The sequence below is a fragment of the Lygodium microphyllum genome, chromosome 9 (assembly GCF_053477565.2).
Source record: "Lygodium microphyllum isolate KBCC chromosome 9, Lygodium_microphyllum_v1.1.10, whole genome shotgun sequence".
Lineage (NCBI taxonomy): Eukaryota > Viridiplantae > Streptophyta > Polypodiopsida > Schizaeales > Lygodiaceae > Lygodium > Lygodium microphyllum.
This window is the reverse complement of record NC_141143.1, coordinates 129483487-129502074: the sequence shown is the minus strand read 5'-3', so window position 1 is coordinate 129502074 and position 18588 is coordinate 129483487. Positions and strand designations below refer to the sequence as shown.

Genomic DNA, 18588 nt, shown 5'->3' with positions numbered 1-18588 from the left:
TAAGGACATCTTGATTATTACCCATTGGCTTGAAACCTAATCTAAGGGGTTAGACGATTAAGGGAGGGGGCGCGGGGGAGGGGTCCAAAAACACTTAACGTTCACATTACTAGTACGGACTCGGAAACATCCCTAGTGGTGCGCCAAAGCTCATGGAATTTGCCAAGCAGAATATTCGTCTATGAAGGCAAAGCACCATATACAGATATATATATATATATGTATGTACAACGTGCATCTCATTTGGTGTGGTGGATCATCGTCATTCATTCATGGCGGCTGAAGAAGTTGAAGAGGAATTGGACGCAGTGATGGCCGTCTATGGCAGCGAATGCAAAGTGATTCAGCAATCGCCCCCTCACCTTCTCATCAGCCTCAAGCCTCGAACTGCCGACGACATCTCCCAACAGGTGAACCGCTCTGCCATGTCGAACATTAACATGCCCTAAGGTTGCAGAATCGCTTGTGCTGCCAACAAAAGAGCATGGAACTTATGGAAAAGGCTCATCGGTTGTGCTTCTTGAAGACTTGCATAGCTCAACTTTACAAATATAGCGTCTGCACATTCAAGATCTTCTGCTGCATTTTAACATTACTGTACTATGATCCAAAGAAAGTATTAGATATTGGTAATGCAAATATTTGGACCAGTTTTTTGAGAATATGCATTCTTGTACTTTGGCCATGTATTTATGAAACCAAAATACACAGGCCCTGCATGCAGTCTAAAATTATCTTTTGATTGCCGATGATGGTCTGCCATGGGCTTGGAGCTTGTATGCAGTCTAAAATTATCTTTTGACCGACAACAATGGTCTGCCGTGGCCTTCGAGTGGCAGCTCCCTAGGCCCAGATCGTAGATGCACATCCGACATTCTTACATATCAAAAACTCCACACAATCATAAACACGAGTTCAGGACAAGAACCATATCTTATTGTACCTGTCATCTACAATACGTGCATCCCATGAATGCCCCTTGCATTAGTAGTGCCCATATTACCCTATCCTAGTTAAAGGTGAACCCCTCAAGGAGTGGACCATCACGGTTCTGCAAACTAATAATCGTATTTTGGGGCTTTTATAGAGCTGCTTATAATTTGTTGAATTTATACCTTATTGCCATTTTAGCTTGATAAGCAAAAAGTGCATTGGCATTTGTTCGCATTTTGAAAAAATTACACAGCATAGCGTGTAGAATCTGACAAGAAATAGGGAGTACAAAGCAAATTAGAGGAGACTAGAAATTTCATAATTCCTACAAGATGGCTTTGTCCATGCGTGCTTCCATTGTGAAGCTTAGACCGGGATCTAGACAAAGTCTTGGATGAAGAGTTAAGGCTACCTAGAAGAATTCCGATTGGGTGAAAGATAGATGACAATGGTTCTAAGGGGGTCTCCTTTTTATAGCCCATGAAGGTGGTTAGGCTGGTTTAACTGGCTACCATATTATGAATCTTTTCTAGTTGGTCAAGGAGTTATTGGGGAATATTGCTTTATCATCGGGTTGGGGGTGTTGCCCTTGAATCCTTGCCAAGGGGGACTACTAGCTCCTGTTGGGACCAACCAACGAGGGTTCCTTGATAACTCCCACACCCCCAAACTCCATATTGTGTGCCTCAAAGTTGCTACTGGTTTAACTACTATGTCTAACCCAACGGCTAGACCCACCAAGGTCACCTTTTAGCCATCTAGTCATATAGACCTCATTTGACATACAAGTTAGGCTTCCAACCAAAGTCCAAGCTCACACATGGCTTCTCCTTATGATGGGGGCCTTACAACTTTGAGCACCATGGATCATTGGTGACACCTTTCGAGGGTGGGACAATGAGCGTATCTAAGAAGTTTCTCATCTATAAATAGGAGGGTTGCATTGCTACTAGCCATTTTTTTTGTAAATTATCATCTTCCATCAGTTGGCGTTCGATTTTCACTGCTATGTGCATTCCTTCTGGCGGTCATCTTAGTTTGTGGTATGCTGTCCAGTCCCTATGGAGTTTGGTGACTTGATCAGCCGTTGTGCTTCTCAGCCTGCATTTGCTGAGCATGGCATCTCCTCATCACTCATGGAGCAATAGGAGCTATGTTTTCGACCAGTACAGGTTGCCTTACAATTAATGTCATCGTCTAGGATTTCATCCACATTGCAGTTGATGTGTTTTTCTAAAACCTATCTCTTTTAGACTCATCCAAATAGCGCTTCCAGTTTTGTGCGGGTTGCCCTTCTGCCTATTGCTTGTTTTAGTTTGTTTGAACTTCAAAGTTTGTGTTTATAACAGCTGATCAATTACAGAGGCTGCTTGTTGTATTTTAAGATGTGACATCGATCCAGCCTTGACAAGTTGCATTTCTTGTTGGCAGACTCTATTTTGGAGGCTATTTGCTATATATGGGATCTGTTAGAGTATGACACACGCTTTTGCTTATACTCATTGCCATGGTCCTCGAGACACGGGAATTCGGGGGTCAATTTTCACCTTGCATAATGTGTTTGCTACATTGAGCATTGTATCTATGTTAGAATTTGCCAATTTTGAATAGTGCCTAATGTAATTTGTGTGGTGTGGACACTTTAAAAGTGTCAAAGTATGGTCTGTCTAGGATTTTAAAGAGGATCAACTATATCTTGCTCTACGTAGATGATTTACTTATCATTGGCTCAAATTCTGCTACCATTGTAAAAATTAAGGTTCAACTTTGTTCTACTTTTGAGATAACAAACCTGGGTTTGTCATCTTATTTTTTGGAGATGAAGGTAGTTTGATAGGAGAAATATTCTATTGTCACGGTAGAAGTACGCTCTTCAATTAGTGAATCAATATTGCACGGACCAAGCACAATTGGTTGATTCGCACTAGGTGATATTTAGCTTACTCAGTTAGTTTGCTTAGTCAATATTCCACTACACCTAAGATGTCACATTAAATCGCATATCTTCATGTTTTGATATATTTGCAGTGTACCTATTCTTATGGCCTTACTTATGGTTCTAGTTTAATATTTCCAAGGATACATTGACTCTAACTAGGAAGGAGATCCTGACACCCGACGTTCCCATGTTACCTTGGGCACAACACCCATCTCTTGGGTTAGCTATAAGCACGAGATGGTGGCGGCTTTCACAGCCAAGGTTGAGTATAGGACTTTTTTTAATGGTACCACAGAGGCTATCTACTTGAGGAGCTTACTGGCAGCACTTCAATTTCCATATGACTATCCTACCATTGTCTACTACAACAACTAGAGTACCATTGCCCTTGTGAGCAATCCGATCATTACACCACAGACACGACATGTGGGAGTCCACTTTTACTTCACCAAAGAGCAAGTTGAGCTAGTCACCATCCACCTAAAGTTTGTGCCTTCATCAAACAATTTTACAAACATATTGACAAGGTAGTCAATACGCTAGTGTTGTAGTATATTCTACCTGGGATCGGCCTAGATACATCCTCCCCTACTTCTTCAGATTGACGAGGAAAGGGTGATTCCCTCCAACTTTCCCTTCCAATTTGAGAGATGGCTTAACTCTAGAGTCTAATATCACTAAATTATGAAAATATAAGTTTGGGTCATAAGGGGTAAAATGGTATTTATAAGTTCTAAGAAACTCGTCCATTCTCTAGAATCAAGACCGTGGTGCTTGCATTAACCCATAAAGAGCTTTTTGCAAGTGAAAGACCTTATCTTTTTTTCGGTTAGTAGAAGAAAAGTTGGATGGTTGCTCCACAATGTAGAAATGTCCAATCACATCCACCATAGCCTCTTTGTATGGGACAAACAAGGCAAAGAAATAGACTGCAAATAAAGCCTTAGACTAGGTCATGTATGTATGGTTTATTAAAACCACGGTTGTTGAATACCATGGTCCCTTTCCATCTATCTCCACCTGCCAATACCACCTACTGTAAGCCTATAAAAGGCACTCATCCCCACACTCATTCCATCAGTCATTATCAATCAGTTGTACTTGCATTATGCTTGGATAATATTAGTTGTTCTTCCTTGTCAATGCTTCTGCCTCATTATGATTGTCTATTTGCTCATCAATGATCCTCCATAGCATGCATTCTCAATATTCTAACATGGTATCAGAGCGGGTTTTAAGTTACTGAGTCATTAGACCACTAATTGAGTCATTTCAGTTTAAATTTCTAGCTCCCTCCACTTTTCGTTGGATCTCTCACCTACCTCCATAGCTACCCACCTTCAGTGGAGGACTTGAAGCTCCCAATCCAGGCCATCTCAGCTCGTAGTTTCTTCTAGGGAAATACTCCCTGACTCAGGGCGCTCTTGGTCATCACGTCAAGCCACAACATTGCTGACTCCACGCTCCAGCATTGCGCCATCACCCAGTGGCTGCCATTTTTGTGCCATCTGATGTTCATACGATCGATTGCGCTTGCACACATCACGATGCTGATGAGCATCATAGGGATTTGATAGCCTACTTTCTAAGCTTCATTTCTATCAAGAAAGTTTTGGAAATGATCAAGTATTTAGCTCACAGGAGGTGAAAAACCAGGCTGCCCCCTGAAACCCTAATGCAGACTCCATAGCTATTAAGCTTCAAGCTCTTGTTTTACTTCCTTCTCTCACTCTTGTGGCTCAAATCAAGTCACTGACTCTCTAATCTGCACCAACACTCGGTTTTCAGGAAGCATTCAAGTTATTTACCAGCAAACAAGGAGAGGAGATCTTAACAAGATTCTCAAAGCATTTCAAGAAACAATGTTCATTGACACTCATCTAGTGCTTTTAGCACTAATGTCAATTAACACAATCAGCTTTGCCTCTAATCAAAGATGATATTTTTGCAACTCTAGCATCAAATCAAGGAGGGGAAGACTTGAACTTGCATCAGATCTTGAAGATTCCAACTTCAAGGGCATCATAGTTACTAAATTGCCTAGTATCTCTTGATACTAATCACCTAGTGCTTCTTACACTTGTGGTCGACTGAAATTTGAATTGTTTGGAGTTGATTTGCTACTGATCTTGCAATCTCAAAATGGGCAAGGACTCACCGACATCCCAATTCAATGGTGTTGGATTCCATACATGGCAAACTAGGATCAAATTGATCCTAATGAAGAAAGGCTTGTGGTCAATCACAAGTGGTCAAGAGAAGAAACCAAGGGAAGCTGCACTTTCAGCTGTGTTGGATAAAAATGATGATAAGGCTCAAGCTATTATCAAGCTCGAACTTGATGACAGCTACATTCATCATGTTGATGATTTTGAAACCTCTTACGCAACATGGGATCGATTAGAAACCTTATTTGGAGCTCATTCCAAATCCTCAAAATATGGTTTACTAATTGAATTTTTTAGGCTCGACATGCAAGGTAATAACTCACTTGCAACTCATTTGAATTACATGGAAAGCTTGTTGACACAACTTGCAGGAATCAACTTAAAGATGGATGAAGACATGTGCATTGGAGTGCTTCTCGAAAGTCTTCCACCTAAGTTTGATAATGTGTCTACCACATTAATCAACATGCCAAAGCCGAAACTTGTGGACATCAAAGCCTCTCTCTTGGAAGAGGAAAAGAAGATCAAGAACAAAGGAGAAACAAGCATCCCAAGAGGAGACCAACAACTCCTCTATGTGAAAGGGAAGAAGAGCATAGTCTGTGACTTTTGTAAGAAATCTGGGCATATTGAGAAATTTTGCTATGCTAAGAAAAAATCTCAAAGAGCATATCTTGCTACAGTCAAAGAAGATGAAGACAACATTGAAGAAGAAGGAGAAGAAGAACCCAAGATCAAAAGGATAAGACTCACCAGTTCCTCTTTTGTAGCTCATTTTCTGATGACAGACTTTTTTAGTTTAATATGTGGACTTGCCTTATGTTCCCACCATAAGCTCTTAAACTCCTCATGTAGCCTCTGCACACTACAGCCTCTACACACTTAGTGAGGCCTTGTAACAGCCTCTAGCTTTGTATGGTTTTTTTTTTCTTCCATGTCTACACTTAGCAAGGTTCTACTCACAACAGTCTCTGTATACTTAGTGTTTTTTCTGGTTGTGATTGAGGAGGGTGTGAGAAATGTGCAATCACATCCACCATAGCCTCTTTGTATGGGACAAACAAGGCAAAGAAATAGACTGCAAATAAAGCCTTAGACTAGGTCATGTATGTATGGTTTATTAAAACCACGGTTGTTGAATACCATGGTCCCTTTCCATCTATCTCCACCTACCAATACCACCTACTGTAAGCCTATAAAAGGCACTCATCCCCACACTCATTCCATCAATCATTATCAATCAGTTGTACTTGCATTATGCTTGGATAATATTAGTTGTTCTTCCTTGTCAATGCTTCTGCCTCATTATGATTGTCTATTTGCTCATCAGTGATCCTCCATAGCATGCATTCTTAATATTCTAAGACACATAGACTGCCTTTTCTAGATAACCGTTGAGAAAGACACTTTTCATGTCCATTTGATAGATCGGCCAACTGAAGTGAGTGGCAAGTGCAACCAACAGACGAAATGATGTCAACCAAGCAAAAGGAGCAAAGGTCTCTTCATAGTCAATGCATTGCTTTTGTCAAAACCCTTGCACCACAAGGCAAGCCTTGTATTTGTCTAAAGTCTCATCAACCTTTAGCTTAGTCATAAAAATCCACTTTGTCGTGATGACTTTATTGTGGCTTGGATGATCCACCAAGGTCCAAGTCTCATTTTGGTCAATACTCTCTAGTTTGTTCCCCATGGCTTCTCACCATTGGGGTGTTGAAAAGTCTGTTGCTAACTATCTGGCTCAGAATGTGGTATGTAATTAGTTGCAAATAGTGATGCAAATGATGCCAAGATGCAAGCGGGGTAAATCTTCTAGGGCCCTCTAGAATGGACTTTGGTGAAAGGATCCCCGAATCCCGCATGGTCATGCAATACCAACACGGTAATGGGTCTCCTGGAGGGGGCTTGGAAGCTGAAGAATGTGTGGGTGCATTAGTAGCGATAGTAGACTTAGCTTGGAAGACACTATCTCCAAGGGAATAATGTGAGGAAAGGGCTTGGAGTCCGATGCAAAGAATTGCACAATGTCTCTCTCATAAAACAATACATTTTCTCGGACAATCACCTTGTTTGTCCGAGGATCAAATAGAGGATAGGGTTTTGCTTTCGAGGAGTATCTTGTAAAAATTAGAAGATCAACTCAAAGAGTAAACTTACCTATCTTATCATTAGGGGTGTGCATGTAGACACGACTCCCAAAGACTCTAAAGTGGGAAACTAAGGGTTGAGAGCAAAAAAATACCTCGTATGGTGTTCGTTGAGGGATGGCCGCAGTCAAGTATGAGTTGAGGATGTACACCGAAGTGTTGATATGATCCAAAGACGCTTAAGAAGCTTTGTTGCAAAACTCGGAAAACTTATGGGAGTTGAACTCGCCCCCATTGTAACTCCTCATGCATTCTATACGATGACTAGTTTGGTTATATACCAGTAATACCCAAGCAGAAAAATATGTGAAGGCATCAAACTTATGCTTGAGAAAGTACATCCACATGTATCTAGAATGATTATCCACAATAAAAAAAGAAGTATAGTGTGTTAGTCAAGGTGATAGTGGATGTTAGCTCACAAAGATCAACATGAATCAAACTAAGAGGCATCTTAGCTCTATGTGTAGATTATTGAGGGAATGGAATATGATGATACTTCTTGAGTTAACAAGCTTTACAGATATCCCATGATAGCTTCAGGCGCGTGGAAGGCCATTAATCATCTGTCAATGCGACAACTCGTAAAGATAGTTGTATTTGAGGCTAAACGAAAATGCCAAAGACACTTAGTGCTCATAGGCTTTCGTGTAGTGGCTAAAGCTTGGAAGCGGTGGAACTTAGAGCCCTAGGTTGTTGGCCCGGAAAGAAACTATCATGGAGTACAGGTCACTAGGGTGTGCCTCATCGTGAGCAATCATTAAACTAGTTTGAGAGTCAAGGACCTTGACTGCGGTTGCTGTAAAGAAGATAGCTTGATCCCATTGGCAAAGTTGTTGAACGGATAACAAGTTCATCCCAAGTTGGGAGGCATAGTGTATATCATCTAGCGTCGTGTAATCCAAGCCTTGGTTAGTGGCAAAATTGACACAACTGTGAGCTTGACTCTTGACCTAGGATTTATTTCCAACTTGGACTTGCCGGTTGTAGGGAATTGGGAAATGAAAATGTCATTGATGGGTATTATATGAGGAGTAGTTGCATTTCCACAATCCAAGGAGTAGTTGAAGTACTTGAGTGTGACGAGCGGGCCTCTGTTGTTGTCACCTCATTAGGAGGTTACTTGTAGATGTGGACGAGACTTGTATCCTCAAAGGTCTCTATGGAGATGATGTGGGCCTTTGCAGACCAATTGGACAAGCTCTAGCGTTGAGAATGTTGTCGATTGTGATAGTTGACCGGTGGCAACATGGGTTTGGCCTCACCATTGTCCTTACTGTGAGAAGTTGAGAGGATCGAAGCTCAGCTGAGAGTGTAATAGATAGTGTGGAGAGTGAAGCACGACACCCACTGCAAGAGATTGAAAGAGTGTGTAATGAAAGTACAAAGTACAACCCTTAAACCTTAGGGTTGTAAGGGGTGTTCACACCTGAAAATGTGTGCAACATGATAAGTGTTCGTAAATGTGTAATATAGGCACATACAAAAAGAGAATAAATCTAGGGAAAAAAACCTATTGTACGAAGAGTAAAAAGTGCCCCAATGTCCTACTGATCACCGATACTCCTCTGTGAGCGTAGGCATGAGTGAAACCCAACAAACCTCCCTAGAGTGAAGAGTGATCAAAATACAAGGGTCATCTGCCACCAAAGGAGATCAAATTCAAAGCGTTGAGAAATGCTTTAAATTTGTTACGAGGAAGAGCTTTGGTGAAGATGTCTGCCACATTACTGGTGGTAGGACAATAGACAAGGTTGTTATCTCCTACATGTAGCCTTTCTTAACAAAGTGATAATGTATCTCAATGTGTTTCGTGTGGCATGAAACACTAGGTTTCGTGCCACTGCAATGGCACTCTGACTATCAGTGAACAAAGGAGTGGGTTCCATGACAGATACATCCAAATCAGCTAGCAAGTGTCTAATCCATACACATTCAACTGTGGTAGTGAAAGCTGCCTTGTATTTAGCTTCACATGATGATGTGGCAACAGTGGACTGTTTCTTGCTAAGCCAAGATATGCAAGATGAGCCAAGAAAGAAACAATTGCCACTAGTGGAGTAACGTGAATCATATTCACCAACCCAATCAGAATCATTGTAAGCATGCAAGTGCAGTCGTTTCCCCTTGGCATAAAGCAATCCAAGAGATCTAGTATCCTGGAAGTAATGGAAGATACGCTTGACAGCTTGCCAATGTGACATGTGTGGCTGATGCATATATTTGCTCAGGGATGAAATTGCAAACTGTATGTTCGGCCTAGTGTTGCATAGGTAGATAAGGCATCCAACTGCTGGAGCATATGTGTGTATATCAAACAAATCATTGTCATCATGCGTATCTTGATTGTGATAAATCAATACCTCTAGCATCATGTATGAATTGAATGCCCAAGTAATAATGCAAAGACTTCAAGTTTGACATCTCAAAAGTTTGCCGCAAATTTTGTTTAAATGCTGAAATCTGATCAGCATGTGTCCTTGTAAGCAAAAGGTCATCAACATATAGTCAAATGGTCAGCATGAATCCCCACTCTTTACATACATAAAGGGTAGACTCTGATGAGCTGTTTATAAACCCTTGGCTGAGTAAAAAGGCATCAATCTTTGCATACCAAGCTCTAGGAGCTTGTTTCAAGCCATATAAAGCCTTTTTTAGCTTGCAAATCAAGTGTTCGGATCCCTCAACTGCAAAACCAATGGGCTTCTGTACATATACATCTTTATGAAGTTCCCCATGTAAAAATGCAGTCTTAATATCACTGATGCAGAGTCCATTCATAATGGGCAGCCAAAGCAACCATAAACCTAATGGTAGTCATGCGGGAGGTAGGAACAAATGTCTCCTCATAGTCAATGCCTTTATTTTGTGCATAGCCCTTGGGTACAAGCCTTGCCTTATATTTGTCAATGGATCCATCTGCATTCCTTTTTAGCTTGTAGACCCATTTTGTTCCTATGGCTTTCTTCCTAATAGGCAAAGACACTAAATCCTATGTTTGATTCTTAATGATAGAATCAAACTCAACTTGCATTGTTGCCATTCAATGCACACTATGTTGTGCATCCTCAAAACATTCAGGCTCCTCATCATCAACTGTACTTGCTGCCATTATAAACTCCATGGTATGTGCAGTATTATGCATACGAGCTTGCCTTCTAGTACGATCAACCATGGGAGCATCCAAATGACTATCTTTCATAGTCTGTAAATACCATCTAGGCATTTGTCTTGCCTTCTGACTGTGCACAAGCTCTTGCTGAAGATCAGCCAATGGCTGATTTTTTGTATTTTCCAATGGAGTAGCTGGCTGAACATTAAGTTCACTTGCTGAAACTCCAATTGAATCACCAAATGAAATGGGCAGCAGCCCTTCCAATACATCACGGGCAGCCTGATATGTGTCAAAACCAGCAAGGGATAATTCTGATTTTTCATCAAAAAGTACATTCCTATTGACAAATACCTTTTTAGAGACAGGATCATATAGTCTGTATCCTTTGCTGTTTGTCACGAGGACGTGAAAATTTGATGCTTTGCTTATGTTTAATTGACATTTGATTAAAGGATTAATCAAATATGCAATTAAAAGATGCACATGTGTTGCACATGTGAGGTGCAAGCTACTTTCTCACAGTTGAAGACCGAAGGACCATGTGAAAAAGATGGGTGTCAAAGGCAAAAGTTGTAACAAGTTACACTTGTTAGATTCTAGGTGAATTTTGGTGTCAGTTTGCCCCTAGGACCATTAATTGGCCATTAAGTGTCAGTGGTGACACTAGGGACTAGGCATTAATTAATGGATTAATGCTTGTCCAAGGGTCAATTAATGCATGGGACCACTTTGGGTTGCAAATGGCCTAGCCAATTAATGTTTGGATGGGTAAGGCCAATTTTCTGGGCATGGATTAAGGGTTGAATTAATTTTCAGAATTAATTCATTTTAAAAATTAATTAAATGTTTGGAAATTGCCGAAAATGGATTAAGAAAGCTGCCACTTGGCAAAACTTTCCCATGCAAGTGGGAGAAAGGCTAAATAGGGCTGAAGGGAGAGGGAAATCTCGTTTTTTCATTTTGGAGCTGTTGGAAAGAGGTGTTGGACTGTTGCTGTCAGCTTTTGGGGCCAATTCCCAGCCATTGGAGACCATTTTGGTGATGGAGATTGCATATTCTTGACCTTGGGAAGCTGACAATTGCTACTGATGCACTTTCTCCTGAAGATCACAGTCTTTGATGCTCCTATTGTTGTTGGTGCATCCGTTTGGGGCTGGTACAACAGGGCAGGGCAGTAGCTGATTTTGATCAGTTCTTCGCGACAAATCTCAAAATTTTCTCTCTACAGCATTCTCTCATCTCCTTCAGCCTATGCTCAACCATTCTCAGCAATTCTCAGCCATTCGAAGGAGATCTCGGCCATTTTTGGTGGGTTGATTTGTAATTTCTGCAGTAAACCCTAATTTACAATAGAAATTAGGGTTTGGCAGCCACCTTGGGATCTGTGCCAGAGATTGAAGGCTCAAGGGACTGAAATCAGCAGCTGATAATTGAAGATTATCAAGGGATTTCAAGAGCCAGCCCATCCCGAATTGATTTGGGGCAGCATTTGGCCAGCCAAGGGTTAAATTGGAGAAGAAGTCCTGGGTGAAACAAGGGGCAAATGACCTAAAAGGCTCGCTGGACATTTATGACAGCAAGAGCAATTGGTTAGTAGGAGGAGATTGAAGAATCTCAAGTTGTACTCCTTCCAATTGAATGAAAGCTAAAGAAATACTGCAAGGGGCGCCAATTTTGGGGCCAACAGGGTGTCTACTGTCCAAGAATGTTATGGTAAAGTGTGTATTTATTTTATGTGCATTTATTTATTGTTGTAATTAACTCTTAAATCAGGTTATCACCACCCATTCCAAGAAGGAAGGCTGGTTTCAGCTGTCACTGCTATATCCCATAAAAATTCATTTGTTAGCTTTGTTATTCAACTTTTTTCTAAGTACCTTGGGAATGTGTGCATATGCAAGACACCCGAAGGTACGAAAGTGCCTAGCAGAAGGTTTCCAGCTGTTCCAAGCCTCAAAAGGCGTGACATTCTTTAATACTTTGGTGGGGTATCTGTTCAAAACATGGCAAGCACACATAACGGCTTCCATCCAAAAATTGTGTGGCAAGCTCTTTGCTTTCAGCATACATCTGGCCATCTCTATGAGTGACCGATTCTTCCTCTCTGCAACCCCATTCTGATGTGGAGTATCAGCAGCAGTGAACTGATGAACAATGTCCCGCTTCAAAAAAGAATTCAGCATAGAGGATATATATCTCCCTCCCCTTGGTCCGAACGAAGAGTCTTTACTTTACAACCAAATTGGTTCTCAACAAGTGCTACAAAAGCCAAAAATGCATCATACACTTCTGACTTTTTCACTAAAGAATAGACCCAACAGAAGCGAGTAAAGTCATCAATAAAAGTCACAAAATAGTAACATCCACCCAATGACTTTGTTTGCATAGGGTCACATATATCTGAGTGCACTAATTGTAACTTGGCTGTGACTCTAAAACAACATCACGGGGAAACGAAAATTGATGCATTTTTCCCAAAATACATCCCTCGCATAAGTGCTCAAGAGGTCTCTCCAAAAGAGGTAATCCATCTAGCATCTATGTATGTTGTAAGAGCATCAATCTACCATAGTTTACATGCCCCATGCGAGCATGCCATAACTCCACCTGTAACATAGCAAGAGTAAGAGTGGACGCTAAATATGCTGATTGATCAAGTGAAAGAGCATCTAGCTCATATAACCCATGACATAGAGTGCCAGTCAAGACGAAAGTTATGTGTTTCTTATCTCGCATCATGCATCTGTCATCATCAAAGGTGACCTACAATCCACATTGTGCCAAAGAAGAAATAGATAGGAAATTCTTTTTTATACCTGGCATAAACAAAGCATTGTAGATGGAGAATAGAGCCATCAATGGCTGTGAGTACAATCTCCCCAATACCTCTAACAGGGTATGATGCATTGTTGGCACATTGTACAGACTTGCCGAGTGGAGTTGTACCAACAGAAGCAAATAAATCTTTGCGAGATGTAATGTGCCTAGAAGCACCATTGCCAAAAAACCAAGTGCCTGCATCCTCAATAGAGCTAAATGCTCTATTAGCCCAAGAAGATTTATAATTGCATGTAAAAAAGCAGTAGTCTCTGTTTGCAACAAAGGATGTTGACTCAGTAGTAGAGGAAGGAGCATCAGAATTAGACATCCCCGACTCCTTTTTCTTCTCCTTGGCAATGCGCTTTCTACACTCAGTGATGTAGTGGCTTGGCCTCTTGCAATAATGGCATTTGCCCTTCTTGGCTTGCGTGCCCCCTTGCTTTTTATTACCTTGTGAAGTGCTTGAATTTCTAGAGCTTTGTAGAGCATTCTTTGCTTGGCTGACCTTGCCCTTCTGTCGTGGCATAAAAGCTTGCTCAGAGGCTATGATATCCACACCACTGTTTCTTTTTGTCTGCTCTTTCTCTAAGAGCAAGCTGAGCAGTTGAAGAAAAGGCAAATTTAAACTCTCTCGAACCATGCCCCATTTTAGGGTTTTCATTAATTAAGCATTTTTGGGGCTGTTTGAGAGGCTAATTCAGCATATGCAATGCTTATTTTAGCTCAACATATCCCACACAAGTACTGTTAGATGTGTTATTGCTATGATTGCCCATCATGGATGGAAAGTGTATCAGTTGGGACTTTTGGACAACATTTCTTAATGGTGACCTGCATGAGGATGTTTGTATATCACAACCTCTAGGATTTGTGGTTAAAGACAAAGAGCACTTTGTTTGCAAATTGAATTGGCTTTGTATAGCTTGAAACAAGCTGCTCGTGCATGGTATTCGAAGATAGATGCTTATTTGAAAGTAAAGGGTCCAAGAATAGTCCAACTTTTCCTACTCTATACATTGAAAATGAAGGGAGGGACATACTAGTCATCATTCTTTCTGTAGATGATATGTTGCTCATTGGACCGAAAGAAGATAAAACTGCAGATTCTAGGGCTAAATTGAAGGATACATTTGCTATGTTAGATATGGGTCTCTTACATTATTATTTGGGGATCCAATTCACCCAAGAATAGCATGGTATCATCATGTTTCAATCATAGTATGTGGAAAAGCTTCTACACAGGTTTAACATGCAGGATTGTAAACATACGAGTCATGGCTGAAGCTTTCTATGCATGATGTTAGTGAGATAATTAATGTTGCAATTTACAATGAGGTTGTTGGATGCCTTATCTTTGCAACACACCACCCTGACATACATGCCTTGATATTTCCCAAAGGGGGAGACTTGCAACTATAGGCTTACAATGATTCATAGTGGGTTGGAGACTTAGATACTTCGCAGTCCACCAGTGGATATTGTTTCTTTTTGAGCGGTTTAAGCATTTCATGGCTTAGTAAAAAATAACTTATAGTGGCGAACTTGTCTTGTGAGGCCAAGTATAGGGTAGCCTTCATAGCAATAGTTGAATGTATATGGCTGTGTAGATTGCTAGCTGATCTACAAGTTTTGTTGGAGGATCCTACACCCATTCTCTCAAACAATTAGAGTGCTATTGGAATAGTACGAAATCTTGTGTTTCATGCCCGCACGAAACACATTGAGATTCATTGCCACTATGTCAGTGAGAGATCTTGTGCAGGAGAGATAAACTTGATTTATGTTTCCACATAGGAAAATGCTGCAGACATTTTCATCAAGGCATTACCACGTGAGAAGTTTGAGGTTGAACTTATTACCCTTTGGTGATTGATGATCCTTATACTTCATCACGTTGACATTGCAGGGGGGTGTTAGAATTTACTAATTTTGGGTAGTACCCAATGTAATTTGTGTGGTGTTGACACTTATTAAAGTATCAAAGTATGGTGTGTCTAGGACTTTAAATGTAGTGGCATTAGACTCTAGAGTTAAAATATTCAAATTTCATTATCTTTTGTAATCATTCTCTTTGTGTTAATTCTAATCCTAACTGTGTTTCTTTATCAGTTTGTGTGTTTGTCAGATTGTGTTTGTAATCTATAGGCGAACATTTCTTCACATGGTATTAGAGCTAGGTTCTCACTAAAGAAACCTAGGTCCTTGTTTGAAAGCTTTGTCTTTGGAAACAAGAACCATAAAGGGAAGATGGCATTGAACACTTTTACCTCAGCCTCATATAGTGTAATGGTCTTCAATGCTTTTGTAGGTGCACAATTCAAAATAGGATTTGCACACATAAGGCCTTAAAATCTGTGAGGCAGCCCTTTACTATTCAACATGCATATAGTCATTTCCATAAGAGTACGGTTCTTGCATTTTGCCACTCCATTCTATTGAGGAGTCATCCTCTCTGGAGACTAATGTGCAATGCCATGGTCTAACAAATAAGCCTCAAAGACTTTAGACATATACTCTCCCCTCTATTTGTGGGGAGCCTGCACTTTCAAACCAGTTTCGGTTTTCTATTTGGTAACCAAATCTTTGAAGTACACAAATACATCTGATTTAGCCTTCAACCCATAGACCCAAGTGTACCTAGAGTATAAGCTTTAATTTTTGGACACCACGCATTGCACCATCCTTTTTAAAGATAAACCTATGCATTTTACCGAGAATGCAACCCTTGGCAAAGCATCAACCATTTGACACCTCTGAAGAGTCATGAGGTTGCTAAAACTCATGTGCCCATATCTAGCATACCATAACTCCACATTTTTCATTGCATGAGTGTGTGTATTAACTGAAAATGCAATGTTGGATCTCTTTACATAATCATCCAAAAGAAAGAGACCTTTGTACAAAGTACCAGAAAGCCTCAATGCATAATCATTCTCTTTGTCATGAACAATGCATTTGTCATCCTCAAAGATGAGCTGAAATCTACTTCTATTAAAAGTAGACATTGAAAGCAAGTTCTTGGTAATTGTAGGCACATATAAAACATCCGAAAGTTAGAAATTTGTGCTATCTATTGCTGTAATCAGCACCTCACCAATATCATAACTACAAGCAAAGTGTTGTTGGCACAAGATAGCTTCTTGCCTGAAGGGGCTGAATGTATAGAAGAGAACAAACACTTCTTGCTGACCCATCCATAGAAGAATCATAACTGCATGTAAGAAAAGCATAGTCCACCTCCACAAGGTTGGCTGAAACATCACCATCGGTAGTGTGAGTGGTTGATGTTTCTTGGACAGCCATACAAGAGTAATTTTTCTTTTCTTTTGCCAGTCTGTTTTTTGTATTCTTTAATATAATGACGTGGCTTTTTGCAATAGTGGCATTATTTATTCTTCTTAGACTTATCAGCAGCATTGTTGCCCATATTTGATGGCTGTCTAACATTGTGTAACAAGAACGGGGGTAACAACAAGCTATCCTCCACCTCTCCCTTGCGCAGGAGGAGGTATGCTAGGTTCTATTGTTATAGGTTGAACTTCATCACTTGTGACATAACCACATAAATTCTTGCCTACAAGGAGGTTTCGAGTCATGAAATTCTAGAGGGAGTAATTCATATCATCCAATTTGTTCTTATTGGTGAGGATGCCAAAAACATCATTGTTATTCCTTGCCACAGCTGAATAAACACTGAGGGAAAGTTGTAACCAAAACTTCCAACATAGAAGAGGCTTAAATGACCAAAATCCTCTTTGGGATCCCAATGCAAACAAGAGTACTTATTGTACCAAAACTATCAAGACCCAAATCACTATTGTGTAGCTAAACAATCGTTATTGATGCCTCGATTTCCATGCCTAAACTGATCAAAACATTAATTTAATGGTGTACCACCACCTATATATGCCTTTAAAGACACAATGTTGAGAAACCCCAAATTTTTCTGCATTGAGAAATTGTAGAAGTTCAGATTTACTTACAGCCAATGACCAATGTGGTGATGAATGTTGAGATTTCACTGCCAATGGAAGTCAATTTCAGCAAAAGCCCCAATTTTTTGATGGAAATTTCAGAATTTGGGCATCAATTGAAAACCTCCAAATTTCTTGGCATGAGGTGTGAGAAATTGGAAATTTCTTTGAAATTCAGGATGAGCCGAGCAAGATGGATGAGAAGTTGAACAAATTTCCAAAAAGCCCCATGTTCTAAAATTAAGATTTCTGTACTTTTAGGGTTTCTGAGTATTTCTGCATAGCTGAAAATGGCAGATAGGACTGAGAAAATGGCGAGCATGGCTAAGAAAATCATAAGCAAGATTGAGAGTCTTTGTGTGCAAGGCTGCTCTGCAGGTGAAAGCAATAGGAACTCCTCCTTTAAAATAGTAGCTCCTTCCTCCAAACTTCTCCTCTTCATTTGTTGGTGGAGTGGACTTTCCGCAAGTGGTACTAATTGAGTGGTAGTGAGACAATACCCACATGTCTAGCTCTGATACCAAGTGTTAGAAATGGAGAGAGAATGTGTGTGCACGCGTGTGCATGTGTGTATGTGTGTGCACGCGTTAGCAATTCCTCACTCAAAATATGCAAGTACTAGAATGATAGAATGAAAGTACAATAGGTCTAAAGTAAGTTAGACCTATCCCTAACCTATCCCTAACTCAACTAGAGTTAAACCAACTCTAGACGTAATGACACGACTTATAAGCTTAGTTGTGTCCACATCACACTAAACATTGGGCACTGTCCATGATTGACCAATTCTAATGTTACTATTGACCAATATATTATCAAGGAAAACAATAACACATTTTCCAAGAAAAAACTAATATAGCCGAACCATGAGTTTAGAAAAGTAAGGAGGTGCATTGGATGGCAAAAAAGGAAGCACCATAAACTCAAACAATCCAAGCGGAATCTAAAATATAGTCTTTGAATTATAATAGCAATTTGAATCTTGGTGATAACCGGACTTCAAATCTAGCTTGCTGAAAATCACCGAGCTTACTAGTTGATCCAAAAACCCATCTATTCGCGGCAAGGGGAACTTGTTTTTGATGGTGAGATGAATGAGTGCATTGTAATGTACACACATGTGCGAGCTTCTATCCTTCTTTTTGACCAACAAGACTAGAGCACCAAATGGGCTAGAGCTGCGTGAATCAATCCTTGCTTCAAAAGGTTCTCAATTTGTGCATGAAGCTTCTCAAGCTCCTTCTTGCTCATCTGGTAGGGTGCTTTCGAGGGAGGTTTTACTCCGAGAACTAACTCAACTTTGATATTGAAACTAGCCTTCCTTCTTGGATAGGGTGGTAAACAACTTGATTTAGCACTAATTACAGCAAGTATAAAATTCACATAAACTGAAAATGCAAATGTTGCCACTTAAATCTTGGATATTGGACATCCTATTGCTCCCAAAACATGGCTCCCCTTGCAGTATTTCTTTAACTTGTATTGCAAATGG

At 40.3% G+C, this 18588-nt stretch overlaps 1 protein-coding gene across 5 annotated transcripts in view; it reads left to right on the top strand.

Annotated features, from left to right (window-relative positions):
* Positions 1-112: 112 nt before the first annotated feature.
* Positions 113-18588, top strand: part of LOC148031576 (RWD domain-containing protein) — a 90296-nt gene continuing 71820 nt past the window's right edge. For 4 of the 5 annotated variants that reach the window (XM_087685136.1, XM_087685138.1, XM_087685137.1 and 1 more), the window contains exons 1-2: positions 128-410; positions 2365-2468. In XM_087685136.1, the coding sequence (XP_087541262.1) occupies positions 332-410; positions 2365-2468 (183 nt within the window). In that variant the 5' untranslated portion in view covers positions 128-331. Of the gene's footprint in view, positions 411-2364; positions 2469-18588 lie in introns of all 5 variants that reach the window. The other variant, XM_087685140.1, reaches the window with a different exon arrangement.